Consider the following 25,768-nt stretch of genomic DNA (forward strand, 5'->3'; position numbering starts at 1 on the left):
TGTATGGGAGCACCCCTTAAATATTAATTTTATTTTTAGTATTGGTTCTTATAGCGGCACCAGAAATACACAATCTGTGAAATTTTCAGAAGTCTAGCTATTATAGAGGTTCTTGAAATACAGACAGACAGACGGACATCGAAGTCTTAGTAATAGGGTCCTGTTTTTACCCTTTGGGTATGGAACCCTGAGAAGACGATTTCTTGCTCCGACTAGCCATGAAATGCGGCGTTTACCGGCAACGATTTAGATGGGATTGCATTGTTGATTTACCTTAAACGCTACAGATTACCGTGCTCTTTTGTAAACAGTCGCCCGCATGTTTACGCAAAGGTGGGACACTGTTTGAAAACAGATTTTAGGCTTAACTGCTACACTTTACTTTAAGGGATCGCTCCCTATATAAAGCAAACAATAAAAAATCGTCCTTTGTCTCTTTACTCTTACGCCCGTCATTCATATGCCAGGTGAATAGAAAGGATGCGACTCAATAAATATCGATAGTAACTCGATAAAGATACAAAATTTTCAAAATCCGCTAGGTTAGTCCGTGTTTGTATTTTTTTTCTATCGAGAATTTTTTTTTCACTTTTGTATGGGGAAATTCGTGACGCTCGGGCCCTTGCCCATACAAAAATGAAAAAAAAATCGTCTTTCGTCGTCGACACTCTAAAGTATTATCACTTATTTTACTTACACACTGTATATATATTTAAAAATAAAATAACTCGTGGCTTATAATTATCAAGTATAAAATTGACAATTTTGCTTTCTACACCCTCTTAAAAAGTTGAGTTATACTCTATACCGGACAAGGATAGCAGAGATTCGTTCGTTTCCTGCAATGACATAAGAAACACCTGAGCGCTCCGTCTCTTTTATACGCGAATATCATACTCTCATTTCGACAAACCGAAAACACGTTTCTGATACGAGTGAATGATATAAGTATAAGCAATTTTTATTATTTGTATATCTTTACCTTAAAACTATTAAGAATACGTCAGACCCCAGTGGAGAATTTAAATTATTTTGGTAACGTCATATTTATATAATAGTCTGTCAAAAAAGTGAAGAAATTAAAGAGTGGTGTCGTCGTAGTGTCATCCCTTTTAAATCAATCTATGAAAAAAGGGATGACACTACGATGTTGCCACTTTTTAATTTCTTCATTTTTTTTAGAGACTAATTTTCTAATGTTTCCAAAAGGCTGTGAACATCAAAAGAGCGAAAGTTGGAACACGATGCCTTAAAAGTTTTGATCGTCTCTTAATTAGTTTTGAAGTAGATACTGATTGTCACAATATATAATTACGAAACCATTGAAATAAACTAACCACTACAAAAGCTCGTAACATATAGTAAAGAAAAATGTAGGAAGTGTACTTACAGGCCGATGCGGAGGCGCTCGAGATTTTCGGCTACGAGTGTCTTCGTTTTGCTAAGGTTTGGGTTCTGACGGGTTTGGCGAGGCGAGAGGGGCTCAAGAATCTGCGCTGCGGCCATGGGTCCAACTAAAAATTAAGCCCAAGTTTAAGAAACAACTAAAGAAAATAAAGAAAGTAATTATTCTGTTTATAGCATAAAAGGTTCATTATTACGCCGGTACTTCTCGGCGGGGTAGTTCCCGAACCGGTGGTAGACCTCATGTAGACTCGACGTTCTAAAAGTGTTAACTTTGTTAACCTATTTACAAATTAATATTTTCATTTTATTTTAATTTCATTTCATTGAAAAATGTCATTTAATTATTGAATTATTTAAAGTCTAAGACAAATACGAGAATTCAATTAAATTTTAAGTCTTATAATTGGAATCATTCATTTCCAGTATGATTAAAGGAGAACAGTGAATTTTATGAAACTGTGATTCTAAAATTTAAATTCCAAGTGCACGTTACAAATTGTGATAGTGCAAAATCTTGTAAAATATCCGGGAACGAATTAATTAAAAGCGGATGCATTTACAGCGAACTACCGATACTTTAATTATTCCAAATTCATTTGTAGTGTCCCAATTTCACGGTTTGAACCGCAAATATTGCGAATTCAAAACTTGTAGCCGCAAATAATTCCACATTCAATTTCAAAATTCAAATTATCGTTACATAGGTGTAGGTAGTACAAGGGCCTTAGCCATAATAGTGCCTTCGTTTATTTAGATGTTGCAGTTCGATAAAAATTACTACATAGTGGGATATGTACGCAGGGTAAATAGATAGTTCTCTAAGGACCTTCTTACACGGTCTACCTAGTCACAGTATAGCAATATTAGTTATGTCATATTGCTATACTGTGACCTAGTAGAGTGGCAAGACAGTGGCGAGACTCTTTGCTCGGTAGGTTTACACCTGCCTTTATTATTATTTTCCTTTACTTTTAATTGCGGGTTTGAGCGCGGTGCCGGAACAAAAAAATCGGTAACGAAAATAAACCTAACACTCCCGACCGGCACAATGAGCGGTGTGGCGTTGAAAGCCGTGCATCGTCTAACGTCGTTTCAGTTTGGCAAACTTCGGCACAGTGTTTGTGTCCGTGCGACTAGACGTATGCGTGTAAACTAGCTGCTAACTGCTATAGCTTTTACGCGGCAGTCCCCGAGTGCCACACGTATTTTTTTTACATCTATTATATCAATTATTATAATTATTACTGATTAAAAAAAGAACAATAGTTGATTTTGATCAAACAAGATAGACATTTGGGAAAAAAAACTGACATGATTGAAGCTCGGCCTTGGCCTACTTAAAATCAGTGTGGCCTTTACAGCATAATGATAGCATATTGATACAAGAACAACGCGATCAAGGGTTATTAAAAATTCAGCAGAGACGTAAAATTAAAATAACAAAATGACGTCAGGCTGTACTACATCAATAATCGCTAAGCCAATATTTCAAATTAAGCTATATAATAGGTATTGGAATTTATTAATTAGCATTATTATATACAAATTTATGTGATGCATAAATGAAAATTGTCTGTCTGTTACCTCTTCACGCCCAAACCGCTGAATCGATTTTGTTGAAATTTTGAAATTTGAGTCTCAGGAAAGGACATAGGATACTTTTTCCCGGGAAAATACGTTTCGAGTGCGCGATAAACGAATTCTGGGCGCAACGGAGTTGCGGGCGTCACTCGCACTAACTAGTATTATTATTTATTACTAACAGTAACATTTTTCCGTAACATTAATAATTTTTTCGTAACAAAAAGGAATATGTAGTACAGCTGCGAACTAGGTATAGCACAACTAGCGTATTAACCAAACGTTGCTTTTTTTTTCATTCGCGCACGTATAATATTATTTCCTAATTGTCTCACTTCTACATTATTTCTAACATGGCCCCTTAGACAAAGTATCTTTTGTTAAAAACGATGGCGAAATGGTTATCAAAATGTTTACGGTTTGACATAAGCCATCGCTAAATGACATTTCGCTTGCGAATACTCATGTAAAATCCCGTAGGCATCCATTACGTCAGTTTTACCACAGGCATGACTGTGACTGATGGATAACCTACCGTGTAAGAGCGTGACAGACGGTTGCATGAAGTTGATTGACGAAAATAATGAGACGAAGAAAATGGATATTTTGATTTTTGCTTCATGCAACCATCAGTCACGAATTTTAAGTGAGTGTTGTCACATCTGACAAAATGGGAAAGAAATTAGAAACCTATACCTTTGAAATTTTCGACTTTGGTTGACATAAAACTGAAGAGAATTGAGTGACCGTCTAATACCATTCGTCAGTCCATCAGTCACCATCAGTCAAACATAATTCATGATAGACGGAATTGACTTTGGTTACTATTAAAATATAAAAAAAAACTGCCTTAAGTAATATCTTACCATGCAGAAAAGCGACGCGAGCCCTCACAAAGCTCGACTTTTAGCTAGTTTATAATATTAGTATGAATTAATTACAACGATTAATAAACGAACAAAGTCACATGCGTTTGAATTATTAACTATCATTTCTTATCTATACAAAGCCTGACAGTATATATAATATTTTATATAGATATTGCTCCGCAAGTTATAAATAGTTTATCCATTAAATAAAGTATGTCATAGATATCGCGTTGAGGTACAACAAAAGCTCATGAAGGAGAGGTTTAATCGAAGTTAGAAATTAGATATCAACTTTATTCAAAGGGTCCATTCACATTCTATGTTACTGTAAATTGACTGTACTATAACTGAATCTATATTATGGGCGGCATATTAAATAATATGTTTAAGAAATTCAAAAAGTCGGCAAAGTCCATGTTGGACTCGCGCACGAAGGATTCTGTACCTTTAAAGAGCAAAATTAGGTAAAACTTGTATTTTTATGGGATTATTAATTATTTTATTTATATTTTACTATTAATTATTGAAGTATCTAGATAAAACTGAGTATTTTTTAATATTTCAGGTCCTTTAACATTTCACCTGTTGCCATCATTGATATCGAGCAAAAAAATAAATGAGTTTGGTGTATGGGGCCTCCTTTAATACAACATTTTTTTGCCCCTTGAATATTTAATTTAATTCGTTTTCAGCATTTGTTGTTAAAGCGGCAATAGAAACACGTAATCGTTGAAAATTTCATTGAATCAAATAATTTCAAAATCATTCAAAATACATAGCACTGATAAGTATTGATCATATACAACTTTTTAAAATAGATTAAAAATCTAATTAACATTCTAATATCATTGTTTTATAAGTATTCAAATACCCAGGTATCATTCTGTAATTTTAACAGTCCTTCTGGCCTAGTAGGAAAACGAAATCATATTAAGCTAACAACAAATCATAACTACACCGTGATAAATCAATATTTGAAAAGATTAATTCATAAGTACTAATAATTAATTCAGGCTTTAGACAATTCTAAAGTCTGAATAAATTAATCTTTTCAACAAATCATCCAACGTTCCTTTTCAAATCTAGCCTAGACAGATCTAAAATTAATTTCTAGCTACGTTACATTTAAATGCACTGAAAGGCCTGTCACAAGCAAAGTCTTTAGAGACCGATTTAACTGTCCAATAGATTTCAATTTTAAAGTAATAAAAATGGAACTATATTTTTAAATCAGTTTTCTCTAAACCTTAACCAATATTTGTACCTAAGTGTCTGTTAAGTATTTTTGTGGGTGAGAGGTAACCAATAGACACACCTCAGTTTGTATGGTTCCGTACCCAAAGGGTGAAAACGGGACCCTATTCATGAGACTTCTATGTCTGTCTGTCCGTCTGTCTGTCTCCAGGCTGTAACTCAAGAACCGCTATAACTAGACTACTAAAATTTTCACAGATTGTGTATATATGTTGCCGCTATAACAACAAATACTAAAAATAAAATAATGTTAATATTTAAGGGGGGCTCCCATGCAAGAAACGTGATTTTTTTGGCCTGTTTTGCTCGTAATCAATAATGGTAACAGTTAGGCACTTGAAATTTTCACAAAATCCTTAATTATATTTGCACTTTAACAATTAACCATAAAAAGTAAATATTTAAGGGGGGCGCCCATGCAAAAAGCACAATTTTTATCTACTTTTAGTCTATACCAGTACAGAACCCTTCGTGTGCGAGTCCGACTCGCACTTGGCCGATTTTATTACGTAATGTCTTGCCCTGTTATTTATTTAATTTACTTCAGACTTACGCAGATACATGCTTCTTATACTATCTGTCAAGTGTTTTTTCGACTTACCAGTAAGAGTCATGGAGTTAGCGTATCGTAAGTTTTTAATTGCCGCACTCAGACAAGAATATGAATTAATACTTAACTGGTATTATATGAAGAGTTTGACAGAATATAATATAGTGTGGGGCTTATGTCAAACTCTTCATTGAATTACAGAATGGGCATTGTCCAAAAAAATCAAATGTACTTTTTATATTTTTTTTCGTTAAAATAGGGTATTTTAAGAATACAAATTAAATAATTTTGAAATTCATTGACTAGTTTTTTCTCAATAAATTTTTAAAGTTTCGCTCTGACGTCATCATCAGCGGACAATTGACCTCTGAGTATGTTTTAAATTTCCTTTCAATCTTATTTATAATGGCTGGTTCGTCAAATACAAGTTCTCGTTATGTGAAAGCTGATACGAGAAGCTTACCAAAAGTTCGAAACGTAATGTTGGTCGAATTTATTGCTAATTTAACGCCATTGAAGGTCAAACAAAGGTTAAACATATTTGTTCAAAAATATAAGTAACTAATGGGTATTTTTTTCGTTTATATACAGAAATAACCTCCTCATTTTTTGGAAGTCGGTTAAAAAGATCACTCACCTTATTCCTCGAAATGTTTTTGTAATGAGCAAAATTAAAAAAAAAATGGACAATCCCCATTACAAAATAATTAAGGGCCTGTTTCACCACTTTCTAATAAAGTGCCTAATAGGCTATTCACAACTTTTTTGACAGATTCTCCATACTTGATCTGTCAAGTTAATTGGTGGATAGCCTTATCAGGAAGTGGTGAAACAGGCCCTAAATGTAAGAATAAAGAGTTAGATAGATAAAATTGAGATTATGATTATGAAATCTATATTTAATTACAGTTAAATAATAATTAATACTCGTCTCTGACTGCGGCTGTGAATAGGCGTCTTTATGTGTAGAGATAAATTTTAGTTTTGATGCGCACCTAAGTTTGTTTAGATTTAACTTTATTATATTTTCTGTTACAACAGAGACCTTAGTCCTTACTAACTTTGCTTTAACATCCATGTTTTGAATCTAACTTCAACGAAGGTCTGTGATAGAGGTGCTCGTATTACTGAGTTCGGAGAAGTTATTCTTACATACTTCAGGTTATTACTATGAGTTCGTTGTTAGTTCCTTGGTTAAATACATCACAGATGTTCAAGTTATTTGGCAGCGGTACTCAAATTTATTTATAATGATCCCTTTAAAGAAGTGACTTTTTGACAGACTCCAAAAAAATATGGTATGTTTTTAAACGAATTGTCTCCATAAACAACTTATTGTATCGATCGTTCGTGGTACCTTTGAGTACTCCTGGGCTTAACTCCAGGGCAGTACAACTCCAGCACTTTTTGAAGCCAATTTTAAGAATGGCTGATCTATGGAATTGTTTATCATATTATTTGAATACTTTTTTTGTTGAGTTTAATTGTTGTATATTTAAACTAGTTCATTGCGTTTCAGTACGATATAAAGTGGTAACCGTAATTTGTTTCGGGATGAAAATATCCGATGTCCTTTCCTTGCGACGTGTCTGTATACCAAATTTCATTAATTCATTAATGTGGTTCAGTGGAAAGACCAATGATATTCTCTGTTACTAACGTAACTAGATTGGAAGTTTACGATAGCAACGCGTTGCCACTTCGAAGATGCCTGCAGGCATATCTCACATACATAATGACAACGAATATATGACTTGACATTGTCTTTTGAACAAAAAAGTGGTTACGCATTTCTGAGAATCTTTTGTAAGACATTGCTACTCTCAATGATATTCTATGTTACTAACGTAACTAGATTGGAAGTTTACGGTAGCAACGCGTTGCCATTTCGAAGATGCCTGCAGGCATATCTCACATACATAATGACATAACGAATATATGACTTGACATTGTCTTTTGAACAAAAAAGTGGTTACGCATTTCTGAGAATCTTTTGTAAGACATTGCTACTCTAGTATTTTAGAAACTCATTGGCTACTCTAGTATTTTAGAAACTCATTGGGAAAGACACTAAGACTTTGATTTTTGATTTGACTAAGATTTTTTAGATTTTTTTCTAATATTAGTATGGATAGTATCTATATATTAATACGTGAGCCAAAAACTTTGTATCCCTTTTGACGAAAAATGAAACGTAGGTCAATGAAATTTTGCACAGTTATAGTTTTTATGGTAAAAGAGTGCATTGAGCTACTATTATTTTGAAATTATGCTTTCATCCACGCTTTCATCATACATTTTTTTAACAAATAAAACATAACACACACTACAACACACACACATGAAAAATGACAGATTTTTGAGTGACGAGCCTATACATTACGAATTATACTCTTTTATTTATGATTGAAGTCTGTTGACAACAAAGTGACAAATTGAAAATGGATTATATTTTTTTATTGAATCTTAGATACTATTAAACAAAGCTTACACGGCCAGTCTGATATCAGCTGAGTCCCAGAGACAATAGTTGAAAAATATAATATGATAAAGTCAATATTTTTTTACAAAATATAGGTAGTAGTCCTAATGTCGTTGAAACTAAGGTCGAATTTCGACCACTGGGCGATCTCTAGTTAGTATTATAAGTTATAACTTATTAATTCCACTGACTACTTCAATTGAACTCTAGCTACAGAAATTTTTATTTTCTGTGTTTTCTTATTCCGTATGGCGTAATTTTCTTCCGTTCATATACTTTATCATACATTGAGCGTACTTATTAAATACATAGTTGAAAAGTTATATTTTCCTGTTGATGTTATAATTTACTAATATCACGTGTAAACAAGGCAGAAAGTTTATATTTTATGAGCTCATAAAACGTGTTTGATCTAAAAATGAGCTAACAATTTCGTATGCTGTAGGCTGAGTGAAATTATATGCTAGTGGACATGACTCGTCTTATACTTTTCGATCTTTGCCGCAAGCGACCGACAAAATTCAAATAAAATGCCACTTAATGACATAGGCTATAGCTTTCATTTTCTACCGACATTAGTCTAGCGACCCATGTAGCCGCTGCTTTGTAGTGGCGCAGAGCAAAATGAAACTTATAGCCTATGTCATAAAGTGGCATTTTATTTAAATTTTTAATGCCTTTCTTTTTTCTTGGTAGCAATTCCAATGACCAAAGCTATTGGAATTGTTATCAATGTCATCTGCCAATGTATAAAGTACATCACGCTCATAAATTATAATAGAGTTCTGTATTGTATCTTCTTCAGAAAAGACAACTGAATCACCTACTTATGTATAGATTAGATAGATTACATAGTATTTTACCCTGAAAAATGCAGTGCTCTTGTGGATACCATAGTAACATTGCCTTGGCTATGTTACATCATAATATTTTCGTTGTCAAAGCAACATGTAGGTATAATTCCGGGCACTTATGCGTATCCGTAATATCTACGCAAAAGGCGTATGTACTCAACGATATAAAATCCCCAATTCCCAGTAAGTGCTCTCAAAACCTTTAACTAAAAGCGCGGTTAATGCAAGTTGGTTTTGATTACATGCAGTGAGACGATTACTGAGAAACGATCTGTTAGTTAAATTTAACTAACTTACTGGTTAAAATTTAAATCTGTTACATAGCTTTACAATTTCTACGCGTATGCAGGTTCATTTAAATTCGTAACTTTTGAGTGAATTCAAATTAAGTCATTATTAAAATATTACATCTGTATGTTGAATATTTTAAATAAAATATTAAAACATAATATCGATACACTAATCTACTCGTAAAAGAAATAGTTATTTAGGTTATCATGATCAAAATTATAATATGCAAATTAAAGGTTTGTCCTTCTTGCAAAGCAACTTTTGACGTAACACGGCTTTTGCGATATTGTATGTATATCGCTAATTTTCATCTGCAGTAACCATTTTAATTTACCCTTATCTTTTTTTAAAGATTTATGGAAACTAGTTTTTATTATTCGTAGATGGAAATGGATTTTAATTCTTTTATTGTAATATATTAAATAGCGGCAATATAGTATTTAGCAACATGAATGAGGTTCTCTAAATATACTAATACCTACTTGCAGACTTTGGCTTCTCGATGTATTCTACTGTCCCATGAACTTTATCTTTGTGGTCGTAGTAGCCGGCCTCAAAAGGCGTTAACGCAAATTTGTGCTTATTCTTTTCTTCTTTTGTAATTTTGGTCTTCTTTTTTTCACTCGCAATATTCACAGGTGTATTACTGGTCGTCTTAATTTCTTTCTCCGTTTTGTCTTTCTTCACCATATTCGTTTGTACATCATGGGTTGCGACTTCATGTGATTCATACATAGCACCCATGGGATGCAGGTTCATCGGATGATAGTCCATTGGTTCCATGTTCATGGGCTGCAGGTTCATTGGATGTAAGTTTATTGGTTGCAAGTCGGGTACGACGGGTTCCAGCAAGGGGATTTGAGGGTAACCTTGTATCCAGTATGGGAATGCTGCTGGGTGTATCATTGGTAGTCTCTCCCGCATGTTCATCCGGTTGATCATGTCGATTTCCTGCAAAAAAATTGAAAGTTATATATACCTCTACATGAAGGTAAAATAGATTGGCTATAGCCTGGAAGTAGTATATAAATATTTGCAATTTGCAGTAGTATACAAATACTGGCAGTAGTACATAAAAGTATAACATTACACTATTTCTGAAATGTTAAAAAAATGTGATAAAACTAAGTGATCCTACTTGGTGTGCAAGTGTCCGTTATACAACATTCATTATGAAAGTGGCAGCGCTGACAGAGTTGCCTTTTTAATTTTTGTTTGGGCAACTATATTATAACGTTGGGGTATTTCTCAAAGTAACATAACAGAAAAAGTAGTTCTTCCAGCGCTGCTACTCTTAGAGTAAACTCCTTACAACCAACAGATACACATCCTAAAGTATTATAACTTTCATTTGTTCTCTCTCTTTCTTCCTATGTAAGGGTTAGGCTTAAGAGGATACACCAGAGGCTAGAGAAATGAATAAAAAGTACGTGTAGTATCTGTAGCTCCCTTACCGCAAGCCTATACCGCAGAATGCGATGGAGACAACTGCAGAAAATCCTGATTCCTTCTCCAAAACTTAACCGATTTAAGTACTTTTTTCACTAAAGATTAAAAAAAGGCTGGAGCTGTGTTCCTATGTTTTGCTTTTTTTTGTATAATCTAGCCAAATCTGTTTTCTGTCGTTTGAACACAGCGGAAAATCTGGCCATTTTTTTGGGTTTTTGAACGTTCATATCTTATTTAATAATTAAATTATGAAAAAAATGAAAATATAGGGACATTGTATTAGTAGCCGTAGATATTCAGGAAAAAAATTATAACTCTACTAGCATTATCCAAGGAGGAAACAGGGGACAACGTTTGTATGGAAAAAGGGGCGGTGTGGACTCCTCTTAAGGCTTAGGCACTTTTTCCTGTGTCTGTCAGCACTTTCAGTTCTCTATGTGACCTGACGTTGACTTACATAAAATATTAGTTTTTTCGTGGTCTTCCTCTACCCCTCTTTCCTTCAATAACGATTTTTCTTTTGTTACGCCCTGCAAATCTGTAATTGGTTTGTGGTCATGTTTCACTGAAAGTGACTAGTCCAATTATAGAACTACATTAGGCATATTCGGTGTACTAGCCTACTAGGATTATGTTTGTGCAATTAGAGCTAGCTGTATTAGGTTTAACTGAGTGGTGTTACGGATAACTGAGAGCATCGGGTGACTGAGTTATCACACATGGATATTGATTCCTAACGGTTATCAATATCAAATATCCGTAATATTATAGATGAAGACATGAGTGGCTGAAGTGGATACACAATTTATATAGAAATTTTGTCTTTTTATAAGTGGATGCTGTAACAGATCGCGCCCACGTCAAATTTAAAAAAATGATTCATTTTTTTCACGGCCGCCATCTTTGAGTTCTTGACCGGGGGGCCCGCTCTATGATATTCTATGGCCCGCTGGTGTAGTTTCAGTAGTATTTAATATGTTTATTATTTCTCTGTTATATTTGTTATTATTTTGGTTTAATATGATATTTGTAAAAACCAGTGAATAAACTTTTGATAAGTAGTGGAGTCATTGAAGTTTGATTTCGTTGAACCTCCATCGATTTTCATGAAAATTGGTGGGTAGGTGAGGGATACCCCAAGAAACAAAAGTGCCAACTTGCGCTTTTGCCCTGTGGGATGCCAACCCTTCTCGGGGGTGAAATATTTTTAAATAAAAAAAACCGCAAAAATCGATAAACAGACTAATTTTAAGCAAAATTTATTTTATAAAGTTTTTGGAATAAATCAATACTTTCTGAGGAATTAAAGATCGAAGATTGTGATTTTTCGAGATAAAACTACATGTTTTAAAACGGTTTTTCATAAATAACTCAATAACTATACGTTTCTACGAAAAATGTGTTATAACCTAAATTAAAGTCAATAAAATGACAAATAAATGCCTAATTTTAATAACCTTCTAATTTTAATTGAAAGTGAAATATAGGTGATTATATGTATACCTTTTTTCGGCGAGTACTTTAATCTAAACATTCATACACAAATATCGGAAAATTGATGCATTTTATGATATATACTTCTTGAACACTTTTTAAAGTACTTAAAATTACCTTTCTATTGAGTACTGTAAAAAGTTAATAGCATAAAATTGAGCAAGTTATGATAAAAATAACATGACACTTACGATTTTTTTGGAAAAAACGAAAAATAAAACGTTCACCATTTCTACAATATCTCAAATTTATGGTTATCCCTAAAGGATTTTCTTTATTTTAGCATAAGTTATGACCTCAAAAAATTAACCTCCTTTAGAATGCTTACTTTTGAAAAAAAAGATGATTTTATACAAATTTATTTTTTTTAATTTTCGTAAATTTCATTTTCTTTTGGATATAAGTTTTAAAATATTGGATTTTCGTAAAAAACATAAAAACAAAATTTGAGTTCGTTTCCTAAAAAAGCTTTTGGTTTCCTTTTTATTTTTGTAGAATGAAAAATAGCCAAGATAGAGACGTATAAAGCCTAACTTTTACTGCGATAATCACGTAACCAGCACTTATTAATCCTTTTTATTTTTAAAATTAAGGGCTTTAAAAAAAATTCTTAGCATAATCTCAAAGCTCTTAAAATTATCTTTAAAATGTTTTTTAAATGAACCTGATAACTAAAAAATTAAGGGAGCTATGGTAATAAAACAAATAAATTATTATTTGAAAAAAATTTGAAGCAGAGATTTGGTATTTTTAAATTGTAGGAAAACGTGTCAATAGGTACTAAACTAAATACACTCATGTATGGGTACGTGTAATGTGTATGTGTCTTTTCATGACGGAAAAAGTGAAAGAAATGGTAAACATTTACTGGAAAAAGTGGTGGGGCTTTCGAGGATGACGTGGTCTATTGAATATTTTAATATATTTTCTAAATTATAACAATTAAAATACCTCCACATTGGTTTTGGTGATAGGCAGGAATAATTTTATAGTGCTCAAGTGTGTGCGCAGTACACTAGAGCCTTCTCTCTCCCTTTACTCTCAAAATCTCCACTAGGTTAGTGAGATTCGATAGAAAGGGGATAACCTGCTATTAATTTCAGATCAGTGGAAAAACAATAAACAATCCAAAAATAAAAAATCTGCCAAGTGCAAGTTAGACTCGCGCACGAAGGGTTCCGTACCACAATAGAGCAAAAAATAGGCTGAAAATCGTGTTTTTTTGTATGGGAGCCCCTCTCAATTATTTCATTAATTTAAATTTTATTATTAATTATTAAAGTTCAAATACAACTGAGTATGTCGTGAATATTTCAAGTGCCTATGTGTTGCCGTTATTGATATCGAGCAAAAGTTGCAAAAAAATAACGTTGGTTATATGGGAGCCCCCTTAAATATTTAATTTAGTTTGTTTTTAGTATTTGTTGTTATAGCGGCAACAGATATACATAATCTGTGAAAATTTCAGAAGTCTAGCTATAGCGGTTCTTGAGTTTCAGCCTGGAGACACACAGGCAGATGGACAAACGGACATACATCGATGTCTTAGTAATAGGGTCCCGTTCTTACCTTTTGAGTAATGACTCAGCTGAGAGCTGTGATGAACTAGAATAAAAATGTGCTTATTTTTTAACCGACTTAAAAAAAGTAGGATTGATAACAATTCGACGCGTATGTATGTAATATTTCCAAAACTGCCCATTTTTTGTATATGTTAGTCTATTTCAGTGTCTGAACAAAAGTGCAAAATTTTAAAATGTATATATGTTTTTATGTTTGTGTTCGCATATCTCCGGAACAACAAATCCGATTTAAGTAATTATTTTTTTGTTGTACTGGGCATTATTAAACTTAGAGAACACTACAAGTTTCACCAAAATCGGTTCAGTAGTTTTTGAGATAAGGCAATTTTAATTCTCAACTTCGTACAATTTTGAAGTCGGTTTTATCTTTTTAAAATACTATTAATAATATAAATAAATTAACGTTCCATCCAACCTTTTTTTATCAGGTTTAACTAGCTGATAAAAAAGTTAGAACTATTACTAAGACAAGCCGTAGTTTTTAAGGATAAAAAATTTCGCAATAATTATAATTTTAATACATACTTAGTAAATAAGATTTTACTTCTCTCGTGTACAATAATTTAAAAGGCTTAAGTTTTTTAACCAATAGTTTTACAGTGATTTTGCATCAAGAGAGTAGTTTGTAAGTGTTGAAATTTCATCGTCAACCAAAAATTATATTATCATAAATATGAAACAAACCCTGTGTGTAATATTTAGAAACTCAGAAATACAAAAAATGATTTTTTCATAGTTTTTCATTTAAGGTTTTTTTTAGTAATAGTTCTAACTTTGGTTGTTAAAAGGGTTAAAAAATTATTAGAATCACAAATCAGGCATAAAATTATTGAAAAAAACGTTTATTTTATCGAATTAAACATAATTACTAAAGCCAGAATGGTTAGAACTGCATTTTTCCTCCTTTTTGAAAAAGGGGTGAATGTCACACCTAAAATGCAAAAAGCGCAATACGAGCGTATGTCACTTTTGAAGTAGAGGGTAAAACATACTCAATTCCAAAATTTCATCCAAATCGATGGAGGTTTAACGAAATCGGAGGTTGTGCCTGATTTTTGCCTTCATTAACTGTACTAAAGTGGTGGTTTATAAATTGTTTTCTTTTGTCTAATAATAGATTCAGAGATTCAGTTAACAATCTCCACTACAATGCTTTAATACCGGGAAAACGATTTGAAATCTAGGCAATGTGGAGTCCATGTTTGGATAAAATATATCTTAGCTAGCTAGATAATGAAGTAGTTACGTTACAAGGTTTGTTTAAATTACTTATAAAATAAAAATGAATTTCTCTCAGATTTACATTAGACAAGAAAAACTTTAACTACTTAGAGAAATGTAAAAGGAGAATGAAAGGGAAACAAAATAGAAAGTATTTTTTTTAAATACGGATTTTGATATTAGCTTTGTTTGTATTTAAAATGTATAAAATTAATACGACTTTCTCTGACTTATTAAAGTAATGAAATGCTATTTTAATTAATGTAATTAAATTAATTGAAAACACATGTTTGATTACTGTTTACTTAATCAACTTTATGAAGTTCAATTATAATATCAAGGCCCTACTAAGCAATCATAGTAACGACAGTATTGTGATTAAAGTGCACGCTTAATTACATTGCTGCATGAGTACAATCGCAAAGGTCGCACGTGCACTCACGTCGCGCAATGTATTTTCTACCTCAGTAAACCTCACAGGAGTTTGTGGAAGCGGTAATATTGTTAGTTAACCTTGAAATTACGTGGTAAAGGTTGAAATAAGTTAAAGCGCTGCCGCAACTTCGTTTGCTGTATTCGTATATACACATATATTATATATATTTTTAAATCTTTAAGATTCTCCTTTACGCGTTTTTACCAAAGTTGTGGGCTTGTCATGGTCAAACAACTGTAGGTAAGTTCATTATTTTTATTATTAATAGCCGATAGTGTCCCCCTGCTGGGCAAAGGTCTCTTTCTTTCCACAGTCTCTATTCTTTGCTGTATTTGGCCACGCTTTATTAACAGCGTCTTCGTTTAACGCGCAGATATATTTTTTTCCAGAAAAACCTGTTCTTAATTATCCTGTCCCGTTTATTTTATAATTATTATTATAGTGGCTCGGCAATGAGCACAAGAAAAACAAATAATATAAAACTTCATATTTAGGGTAGTTCATACTTACACAAACGGCAAGCGTAAAGTGTTTTTAGTATATTGTAACGACGCATGTGGACGATGGTACCCAATAAATCCAATCAGTCGCTGATTATTTCTCTAGTGCTCATTGCCAAGCTACTATAATAATTATAAAATACAGAAAACTATTGATAAATTCACTGAATGTTGATTTAAATTACAAAATAAGTTGAAGGCTTGGCTTGAATGTGATCTGAAAACTTTTTACGATAGATATATTGCATGGTTATGCTTAGCTCCTTTTTACATTTATGTTTTGGTGGGATTTCATTTCTTTTTTTAAGGTTTCTTTTCTTTTTAGGTCACGTTAAAACTTTTCTGTACTTAGCTTAGCACCCATTCTCTATCTCTAGGTATATATTCTAGGTCGTAAAATTAATTGATAATAACAGGTAGGTACTTCTACAAAGTACAAATTCTATGATGATAGCCCAACAATTTTTGAACTTTCAGGAGGTTGTTCGTGCACCGATGTTACTTTCGATTGAGTATTACGACCTATCCCGGATTTTTTTAAACCATAATAATTATACTCCGCAAACAAGCGATACCGCGATATAAAGGGAGTGCTACACCATCTATCGAGCGAGTATGGAGTGTACATCGTAATTCGCAGTTCTGATTTCATTTATATTTTAATCGAATTTAATTAGCATTGTTTCATTGTAAACTTTGTTAACACTATTTTTCCTTTTGTACGTAAAATAGTTATTACGAAGTCGAAACTCATTTTTAATGTTCTTGCAAAGCCACAAACATAAAAATCTTTTCTTTTATTTAATAAAGTTACATTATACTTTTCAGTTTTTAGGTTTCCTTGCCTAAAGGATGAAAACAGGAGCCTATTCCTAATGAGTCTAGACTTCGCTGTCTGTCTGTCGTCCGTCCGTGAGTCACGAGGCTAGATCTCGAGAACGGCAATAGCTAGATATTTTAATTTTTTACAGATTATGTACTTTTGTTGTCACTATAAAAGCTAATAGTCCAACTAAAATTAAAATAAATGATTGATCGGGGGTCCCATACAACAAATACGTTTTTTTGCCCTTTTTTGCTCTATATCCATAATGGTAAAAATAAGGTTTTTGAAAATTTCAGAAAATACTAAATTGTGTTTCAACTTTAATAATAAGTAATAAAAAGTATGTACTTTTTATGTAAAGTTTATGTAAACTTGTGATATAAGGGGGGCTCCCATACAAATTTACGGTACGGAACCCTAGGTACGCCAGTCCGACTCGCACTTGGCCAGTTTCATAATTTTTCCTTTCATTGTGGATAACAACCTACCTTGTTGCCAAATTCAAGGTTCTAAGTCTGCTAGAAGTACCTTAGAATTTTGATGATCTGTCAGTCAGTGAGTGACAAAATGTAGTGACTTTGATCATCCGTAACTATTAAACTATTCATCGAAATGTTATGTAATTTGGAGGTTAAGCTAGTTTTGATACTTGCTTCTAGTCACAGAAATTCTAAATCCCTAGCTTTGTTAACATCGAAGATAAAGGTGGTGTGAAAAAGCCGCGAACCGCTTCGAGAAAAGTATGCTACGGCCGTGCCTTCGCTAAAAAGCTTGGCTGGAGCACTGCCGTGCTCCCAGATGCTTAACAATTAATTAGCGGCTAACAACATGTACCGTTTTTGTTTGTTTACATAGTGCACGCTCTACGTTTATTAGGTCAGCTAATTAATATCATTAGTATATTCCTATATAATATGAGATTTTATCTTTACATTCAACTGAAGAGGATTAATAAATTAATGTAATATAATATCCATTAACATAATAATTATTCTATCCATTTATGAAAATATATAATGTTAATTAAAAAAACTTGTTAAGCTTTGAACGAACCTACGCGTCAGTGACGCGGGACGCAACGCGAAACCGGGCGTGCACACCTGCGCGACTACGGTGCGAACCGTCAAACTTCATTTGTCAATGAACAGTCACTGAGACGAGAAGTCGCGTGACTTTATCTGGTGCAAATTATGCTATATTGATGTGGTAATGTCATCCTCATACTTAACATCAGAGTCGGTTGGGAAGTACTAAGCTTGCTTTTGATTTGGAAGGTGCAGAAGAATAAAACACGTCCACAATGGTCAAGTCGAATTAATTTAATATCATGATACAATCTATCAAAACGTAAACAAATAAAAAAATCATAAACTAAAGAGTTGCACAAAAGGTTTTAAAAGAAATCTAGTTATGTACACTTCAAAACACACGTCTGACAGCTTGACGCGCATGTCCCGCTTTGCCGACGCGAACATCCCGCGTTGCGGTCGCGTAGGTATGCACAGCACCAAAGATTACATGGGCAGCGTCCGCCGCGCGGTAGACGCTCCCGCTCCGTAGTCGCTTTGGTCGCGTAGGTTTGGCCTATACTTAGCCTTAGAGCGCCTTCACATTACGTCGCAAGCAGTGCGGCAGCAGCGCTGCAGCCGCGCGACTTCTATACAAAAGAGAGTCACGCGGTTGAACGAGATTTCGTAGCACTTCGTAGCACATCGTAGAGGGTCTACGAGTTCTTTGTAGATCAGCTATGTGCAATTTGGATATCTTCTTAAGAGGATACACCAGGGGTTAGAGAAATGAAAAAAAAAGTACCTGTAATAATAACTGTCTCTCCCTTACCTTAAGCCTATATCGCAGGACGCGATAGAAACAACTGCAGAAAATCAACGATTCGTTGTCCCCTAATTCTTTCTCCAAAACTCAACCGATTTAAGTACTTTTTTCATTAAAGATTAAAAAAAGGCTTGAGGTGTGTTCTTATGTTTTATTTTTTTTTTGTAAATTCTAGCTGTCGGGTCCTATCTACTGGTAGTTTAAAATAAAAGAGGAAAAAGATAGAACTCCGATATATTACGATTTTACAATGTTGGTATATTGGTAATATTTAGTGGACGTGCGCGTGCGCCGGTGGTTCGGGAAGAAGAGAGCGAGCCCCGCCGCGCAGCTCGCGTCCACTAAATATTACCAATATACCAACATTGTAAAATCGTAATATATCGGAATTCTATCTTTTACCTCTTTTATTTTAAACTACCAGTAGATAGGACCCGACACTAGCCAAATCTGTTTTCTGGATGTTTGAAGACAGCGGGAAATCTGGCCATTTTTTGGGTTTTTGAACGTTCATATCTTATTTAATAATTAAACTAGCTATTTGACTGAGCTTTGCTCGGTATTCGATACAACACGAATAAAATGACATTTTCTAAAAATGATTGTTCGCATGTTCTTTCTCGGGACTCAAAACATGTCCACAAGAAAGTTCAGTAAAATAGGTTCAGTAGTTTGGACGTAAAGGGGTATCAGACAGATAATTTATAATATTAGTACGGATGGATACCGCATACAAGATTAAAACGAATACACAATTAAATTAATATTCTCCATTATTTTAGTTCAATAACATGGTGTTATAACCACGTGGTAATAAAATATTATTTCTGATAAGTGCTCGAATAAACATTCGTAATGGACGTGATAGCAAATTGTATAAAAATAAAAGCCAATTATTCCTGTCGATGCCAGCTTTTAATTATTTTAATGTTTGTGTTGTATAAAACATTACTTTTACTGCTTATTGTATTATTATTAAGGCTTCAAGTGAGACAAAATACGCGAAAGGAAGAGATTTTTTAGAATATAATAGTACTAAAACTTCTTTATTTGTATTTTAACATAAACTTAAAACACAGTGCAGGAAAAATATGTACTATCAGAGAAGTTGATTCCTATGCAAATCGGAGACCTACGTGTGCCTACGTAGTTTGGTTGCGTTACGTCAAACCCAGCTGACAGATCACAATTAACATTGAATTGACATATTCGACCAAATAACGTTGGTCTGTCAATTGCATAGGAATCAACTTCCTCGATGGTACTATCAGAGATGTTGATTCACAGGCAGATGGCGAACCTACGTCATTTGGTCGCGGTATGTTAAACACATCCGACAGATCACAGCTAACATTGAGTCCTACTGCCTATGAATCAATTTTTTCGATGGTACAAAAAGGCGGTCATACAGCTGCTTACATCAGTTTTACCAGACAATGATCTGCGATTCTGTTTCTTTTTTTTATGAAATAAGGGGGCAAATGAGCAAACGGGTCACCTGATGGAAAGCAACTTCCGTCGCCCATGGACACTAGCAGCATCAGAAGAGCTGCAGGTGCGTTGCCGGCCTTTTAAGAGGGAATAGGGTGATAGGGGAGGGTAGGGATGGGAAGGGACGGGAATAGAGGAGGGTAGGGAAGGGAATAGGGTAGGGGATTGGGCCTCCGGTAAACTCACTCACTCGCCGAAACACAGCGTAAGCGCTGTTTCACGCCAGTTTTCTGTGAGAACGTGGTATTTCTCCGGTCGAGCCGGCCCATTCGTGCCGAAGCATGACTCTCCCATGTATATATTAAGATTCTATGTAGATTTTATAGTCATAATTTCGCCGACTATTCTCCGATTAGTTCCCGAACCGGTAGTTGGCACTAGTAGTACTAACGACGTTCAGAAAATATTTTGCAAAAAAAATTACCGTGAATAAAAAATGTTGAGTTTGAGTTTTCAAATTATAAGAATTGTCGTCGTTAGGTCGTTATACTCGGGTACTGCTAAGGATAATAAGATATTAAGTAAACAGGCAAAAACGTTTTCAGTAGATTTTTGTAACACAATTTAGAATGGAACGATTGAATACCTATTGTACTACAGTAATAAACTAGCCTCATAATAAAAAGGCCATCTTAAACTCAGCAAAATATTGTACCTCTATACATACACAATCGAGTAAAACATTTTCATTGACCCGGAGTCATATAATCTATATTTCATAGCATGCCTAGGGCGCTAGGAAATTGAACGTCAATACAATTGCAATGTTTGAACACAATTTACTAGGGAAAGCTTTAAGCACAATTTGGTATAGAAGCAAACACTTAGTTATTGTTTAGTATATAATATAATAATAATTATATTTGATGTAGAATTTAGCACTACTGCGGTTTTTTTGCCCTTATTCTCTGTGTACAATGTACATGGTGTAATCGTTTTGAGGTTTATTTGGATAAAATATTATAACGGCAATTAAACGATATATCTGATCGCACCGCAATAATTTCTCACAATTAGTGTACTAGAGCTACTTAAGAAATTATGCTTCAAAAGACGAGACTAGTTTTGTAACTAATCACGTACTAGTAACTGTACTAAATAGTAGTTAGGTTTATAATAAAATATTTCTTTAGAATAAAATATGTTACCGGAACTAATTATAAAAAGGGAAAACTCAGAAAAGCTCACACAAAATGGCTCAGCAGAGTAACAAACAACCCTCCTTGGGTTGTTTGCCGGGTTATAGAGATCATCCATAAAGTACGTCACACAATTTTCGCCGCCCTCCGGTTACAGGGGGGCATTTGTGAGACTCCCCCCCTCCCTAGTGTAACTTCCCAAATTTACAATTTAACATCAAAATATTTAAACTGACTCAATTTTTTAAATTTCGCGATTCAAAGTAAGTATTGAATTTGAATATTGTGATGTCACAGCTTAGGACCAGCTTAGGGCCACCCCCACTCCTTGTCAAACCATGTAATACTTCATCGACCCCCTTCCCCCTTTACGTGTGACATACTTTACGGTTGACCCCATGCGTAGTATTTTACTTAGACGAGACTTTCCCTAAAAATACATACGCTTTATTACTTTCCTTAATATTTTGTTAGCACCTTTGTGAGTGATATTGGAGAGACTTAATCAAGTATTACCTTTTACATAAAATATGACATTAATTTTTAGATACATCACATTACAAAATATATTGAGAAAGAAAATTATCTTATACTTTAAAAGGGACGAACCTGTTATTTGCCGATAGGTTTTTCTGCAACCGCTCATAATTTCTATGTAATTTATGATGTTGTAGATAAGTTACAAGTTTTGTATAAATTATATTATAATGAAAAAAATTGCCCTTAAAGATTGCTTGAGATTGTAAGATACTTTTTTCTTTCACCTTTTTTGTCTCTTTGTACATGACCCATATATTACATTATATTCACAAATTATGAGGTATTTGCTGGAAGAAATTTCAAAGAGATCGCACGCGCCACGCCTTTCCATTATTATTACATTTTAATGTGTCTGGTTAACTTTGTGCATAAAGAATCTGAATAAATAGTCTATATCGTAACTTTATTCACTTACATCTTAAATTGCTTCGACGAACTATCGTACACAACTCACAAGAATACTTATCGATAATAAGCTTTAACTAGTGCAAGACTATCGGAGTGTAATCCTAGTCGCCAATTAGCACAATTCCAATTAGTTTTGATTAAGCGGCTCTTAGTCATTATTAATAGCTCAAGACAGTTTATATAACCTAACCTCATCTGCATGGAAATTGATTTACAGTACATAAGCAATGGTAAACGCAATAATTAATAGATGCATGAAATAGAGACTGTAACATGTCCAATATTATAATAATTTTGATATCTTTAATATGAAATTTTCGTCATACAGACACTACCTTTAAATGTTAAGTAAATAAGTTACATACTTAAAATATTTTGTTGTCTCGAATGTTTAATTCGACGATCTCTGTGGCTCAGTGGTGAGCGCGTTGGTAGCTTAAGCCGGTGGTCGCGGGTTCGAATCCCGCCGACGGAACAAAAAGTTTCCAAAATTCCTGGGTCATAGATGTGTATTAGATATGTGTATCATATTATAATAAAAAATCTTAAATATATGTATAGTAAAAAAGTATTAAATATATTTCTGTTGTCTGGTACCTGTAACACAAGTCCTTCAGGTAATGACGTGGTGTCAGGCGTCCATAGATATTATTATATTATTATTATTATAAAGCTTAATTTGATAAATGTCATGCATACAAATAAAATATACATGTTTTCCAAATGTGCTATTGTAAGCTGCGCAGGAGTGATTTTCCGCAATACACAAGAATTACATAATTGCAATACAAAAGAGCTCTCTCTAATCATTTAATCTCATAAGCTTTCATAAATGGGAAGAAAGACACGACTGGCGAGAAATCAGGCGTAGGAGCGACTTTTTACCTGTTCATGCAAGGTATGGATCATCTTTCTTGACCAAACAATCAGGTGGTCAGCCTGCATTGTCCTAACCAAACTTAGAAATAACATGTTTCCAACGCGGGAATCGAATCCACGACCTTCAAGAGCCACGCTCTAACTCACTGGACCACGGATCGGTCTATCAAGTCATAGTCGTCGATCAAGGCCCTCTCTTAGAGCTAAATGATGTAGGTTTTCGCTAAAAAAGACCTTATAAAGTTCAGTCGCTTCATGGGGGCGAAATTTTAGGACGATCCTTTTTTAGTAGGTACATAAATCAAGGACGAAGAGATATAGAGTAGATCACGGGAAAAGAGAAGGATACTTTTTTGTTGAAAAATGGTTTCCGCAAAAAACATATTTACGCGGCTCAAACCGCGTGGTAAGTCCAGTACTGAAGTTACTGTAGTGCGGAACTTCAACCATAACGTTAGTAAACTGATACGTTATAAAACCTACGTTTTATATAACGATACGTAGGTGTCGCGTGGGCGGTAGTTCCAACGTTATAACAATCCAGAAACATTATATGGCATTTAAGTTAAAGTTTAGCTGAATAGCATCTATTTAGAGACAAAATAACACTGCTGCGAAGCGTTTCATCATTGGAATAACACATTCAGTATGATTTGGTACGCCTCCGTGGTCCAGTGAATAAGAGCATGGCTCTTGACTCGCTCGGAGGTCGTTCGATTCCCACGTTGGAAAAATGTTATTTCCAAGTTTGGTTAGGACAATGCAGGCTGATTATCTGACAAGTTAGATGATTCATGCGTCGGATGGGCATGTAAAAAGTCGGTCTTGCGCATGATCTCTCGCCAGTCGTGTCGGTCTTCCGTCTCATTTGGTTATGAGAGAAAAGGAATAGAGAGTGCTCTTGTGTACTGCGCACACACTTGGGCACTATAAAATCACTCCTGCGTAACTGGCCTGGTTTCAATGAAACCGGCCAACGTCACCGAAACCGGTGTTATTATTATTATGATTTGTGGCATCGCGCGGCAATACTAACAAAAAATGAATTTTGGCCCAAAGAGTGGGGGATGAAGGATTTCAGGTCGATGATGCAACGCAGCAACGTAGCAAATCAAAATAAGCACGTGGCTTATAAAAAAAAGCTGCCAAGTGAGAGTTGGACTCGCCCATGAAGGGTTCCGCAGCAGTAATAAGGTTTATTTTAATGAAATTAAAAGGTTTTTGATTTATTTTTATATTTCAGTTGATTTAATGAAATTTAATTTAAGGTTACCATTTATGACATATAAAAAAAAACTACTTGCTAGATCTCGTTCAAACCAATTTTCGTTGGTAGTTTTTATAGTAATGTACATCATATATTATTTTTAGACTTATCATGCCCCTACTTTAGAAGTTAGAGGGGGGGGGGGGGGGGGGCGACACAAATTTTTCCACTTTGGAAGAGTCTCTCTCGCAAACTATTCAGGTTAGAAAAAAATGACATGAGAAACCTCAATATGATTTTTGAAGACCTATCCATAGATACCCCACACGTATAGGTTAGATGAAAAAAATTTTTTTTGTTTCAGTTGTACCTATTACCCCTAAAATTTCTAATAATTTTTCCATTTTTGTATCAAAATCTTAATGCGGTTTACATACTACATCTACTTACCAATTTTCAATACTATAACTCTTATAGTTTCGGAGGAAAGTGGCTGTGACATACGGACGGACAGACAGACAGACAGACAGACATGACGAATCTATAAGGGTTCCGTTTTTTGCCATTTGGCTACGGAACCCTAAAAAGCATCTCGTTGTCAGAACGCAATGGAACAATTTGCCCTTGGTTTAAATTGCAGGACTTAACGAAAATAAAATTTTAAGTATCCGTTTTATGGAACTCTAGGAACTAAAGTTTACTGTACAACACTAACAGTAACAGTGAGAATGAATATAAAATGACCTAAGTTGTTTCGCTTCGTAAAATGTTTAATTAAAGTCTTACTACCTTTGTCTTCGAACTACAAAGAGCCATTACTAACAAATGAAGAAAAGAAAAAAAGGTTTTATAAGTTTGAGCGAAGTTGCAGTTAGAAGAAGAAAAAGAGAGGAAAAAGAAAAAGAGTTGAGAGCGGCAAAAAACTGCGGCGCGGCGCAAATTGTTCTTAATTGTTTGATTTGTCGCAAAATGCATGTTCCACGCTAATGATGTAAAATAACTGTAACTGAAAAGTGCGAGGTAACAAAAGACAAAATATGGAAGTATGAGTTGATGGACAAGTCCATACTATATAATATATATTTACTAAGCTCCGGGAAAAAGTTCGTAATATTATAAATGCGAAAGTGTGTTTGTATGTTGTTACCTCCCCACGCCCAAAACGCTAAACCGATTTTGCTGAACTTTGTTATGGAGATACTTTCTGTCCCTGAAAGGATATAAGGGTACTTTATCCCGGAAAAAAATACAGTTCCTTAGCGATAAACGAATTTTGACGCAATGGAGTTGCGGGAGTCATTATGTAGCTGATAACGGTAGGTATCGCACTATACTAAATGTCTATGCACAAAATACCCTTTATCGATGTAGGATGTGGCGTGTGTGTTGAGTAGGGTTGTTGAGGAAGTGATTATGAGGAAGAGGAGGAGGAAGAGGAATTTTCACGCGCAAATTTAGAGGATGCGGATGAGGA

At 34.2% G+C, this 25,768-nt stretch overlaps 1 protein-coding gene and 1 long non-coding RNA gene across 2 annotated transcripts in view; both read right to left on the reverse strand.

Annotated features, from left to right (window-relative positions):
• LOC121739422 overlaps positions 1 to 25,768 on the reverse strand; it is a 93,985-nt gene that overhangs the window by 18,943 nt on the left and 49,274 nt on the right. The window contains exons 3-4 of the mRNA XM_042131890.1: positions 9,771 to 10,239; positions 1,391 to 1,514 (exon numbers count right to left, since the gene is read on the reverse strand). Of these exons, the coding sequence (XP_041987824.1) occupies positions 1,391 to 1,514; positions 9,771 to 10,239 (593 nt within the window). The remainder of the gene's footprint in view (positions 1 to 1,390; positions 1,515 to 9,770; positions 10,240 to 25,768) is intronic.
• On the reverse strand, positions 13,203 to 24,815 carry LOC121739424. Its single transcript, XR_006037444.1, has 4 exons — positions 24,799 to 24,815; positions 23,697 to 23,698; positions 19,802 to 19,805; positions 13,203 to 13,279 (listed from the first exon to the last, which is right to left on the reverse strand). It is a non-coding gene; the product is annotated as an uncharacterized LOC121739424 (long non-coding RNA).

The sequence above is a fragment of the Aricia agestis genome, chromosome Z (genome assembly GCF_905147365.1).
Source record: "Aricia agestis chromosome Z, ilAriAges1.1, whole genome shotgun sequence".
NCBI lineage: Eukaryota > Metazoa > Arthropoda > Insecta > Lepidoptera > Lycaenidae > Aricia > Aricia agestis.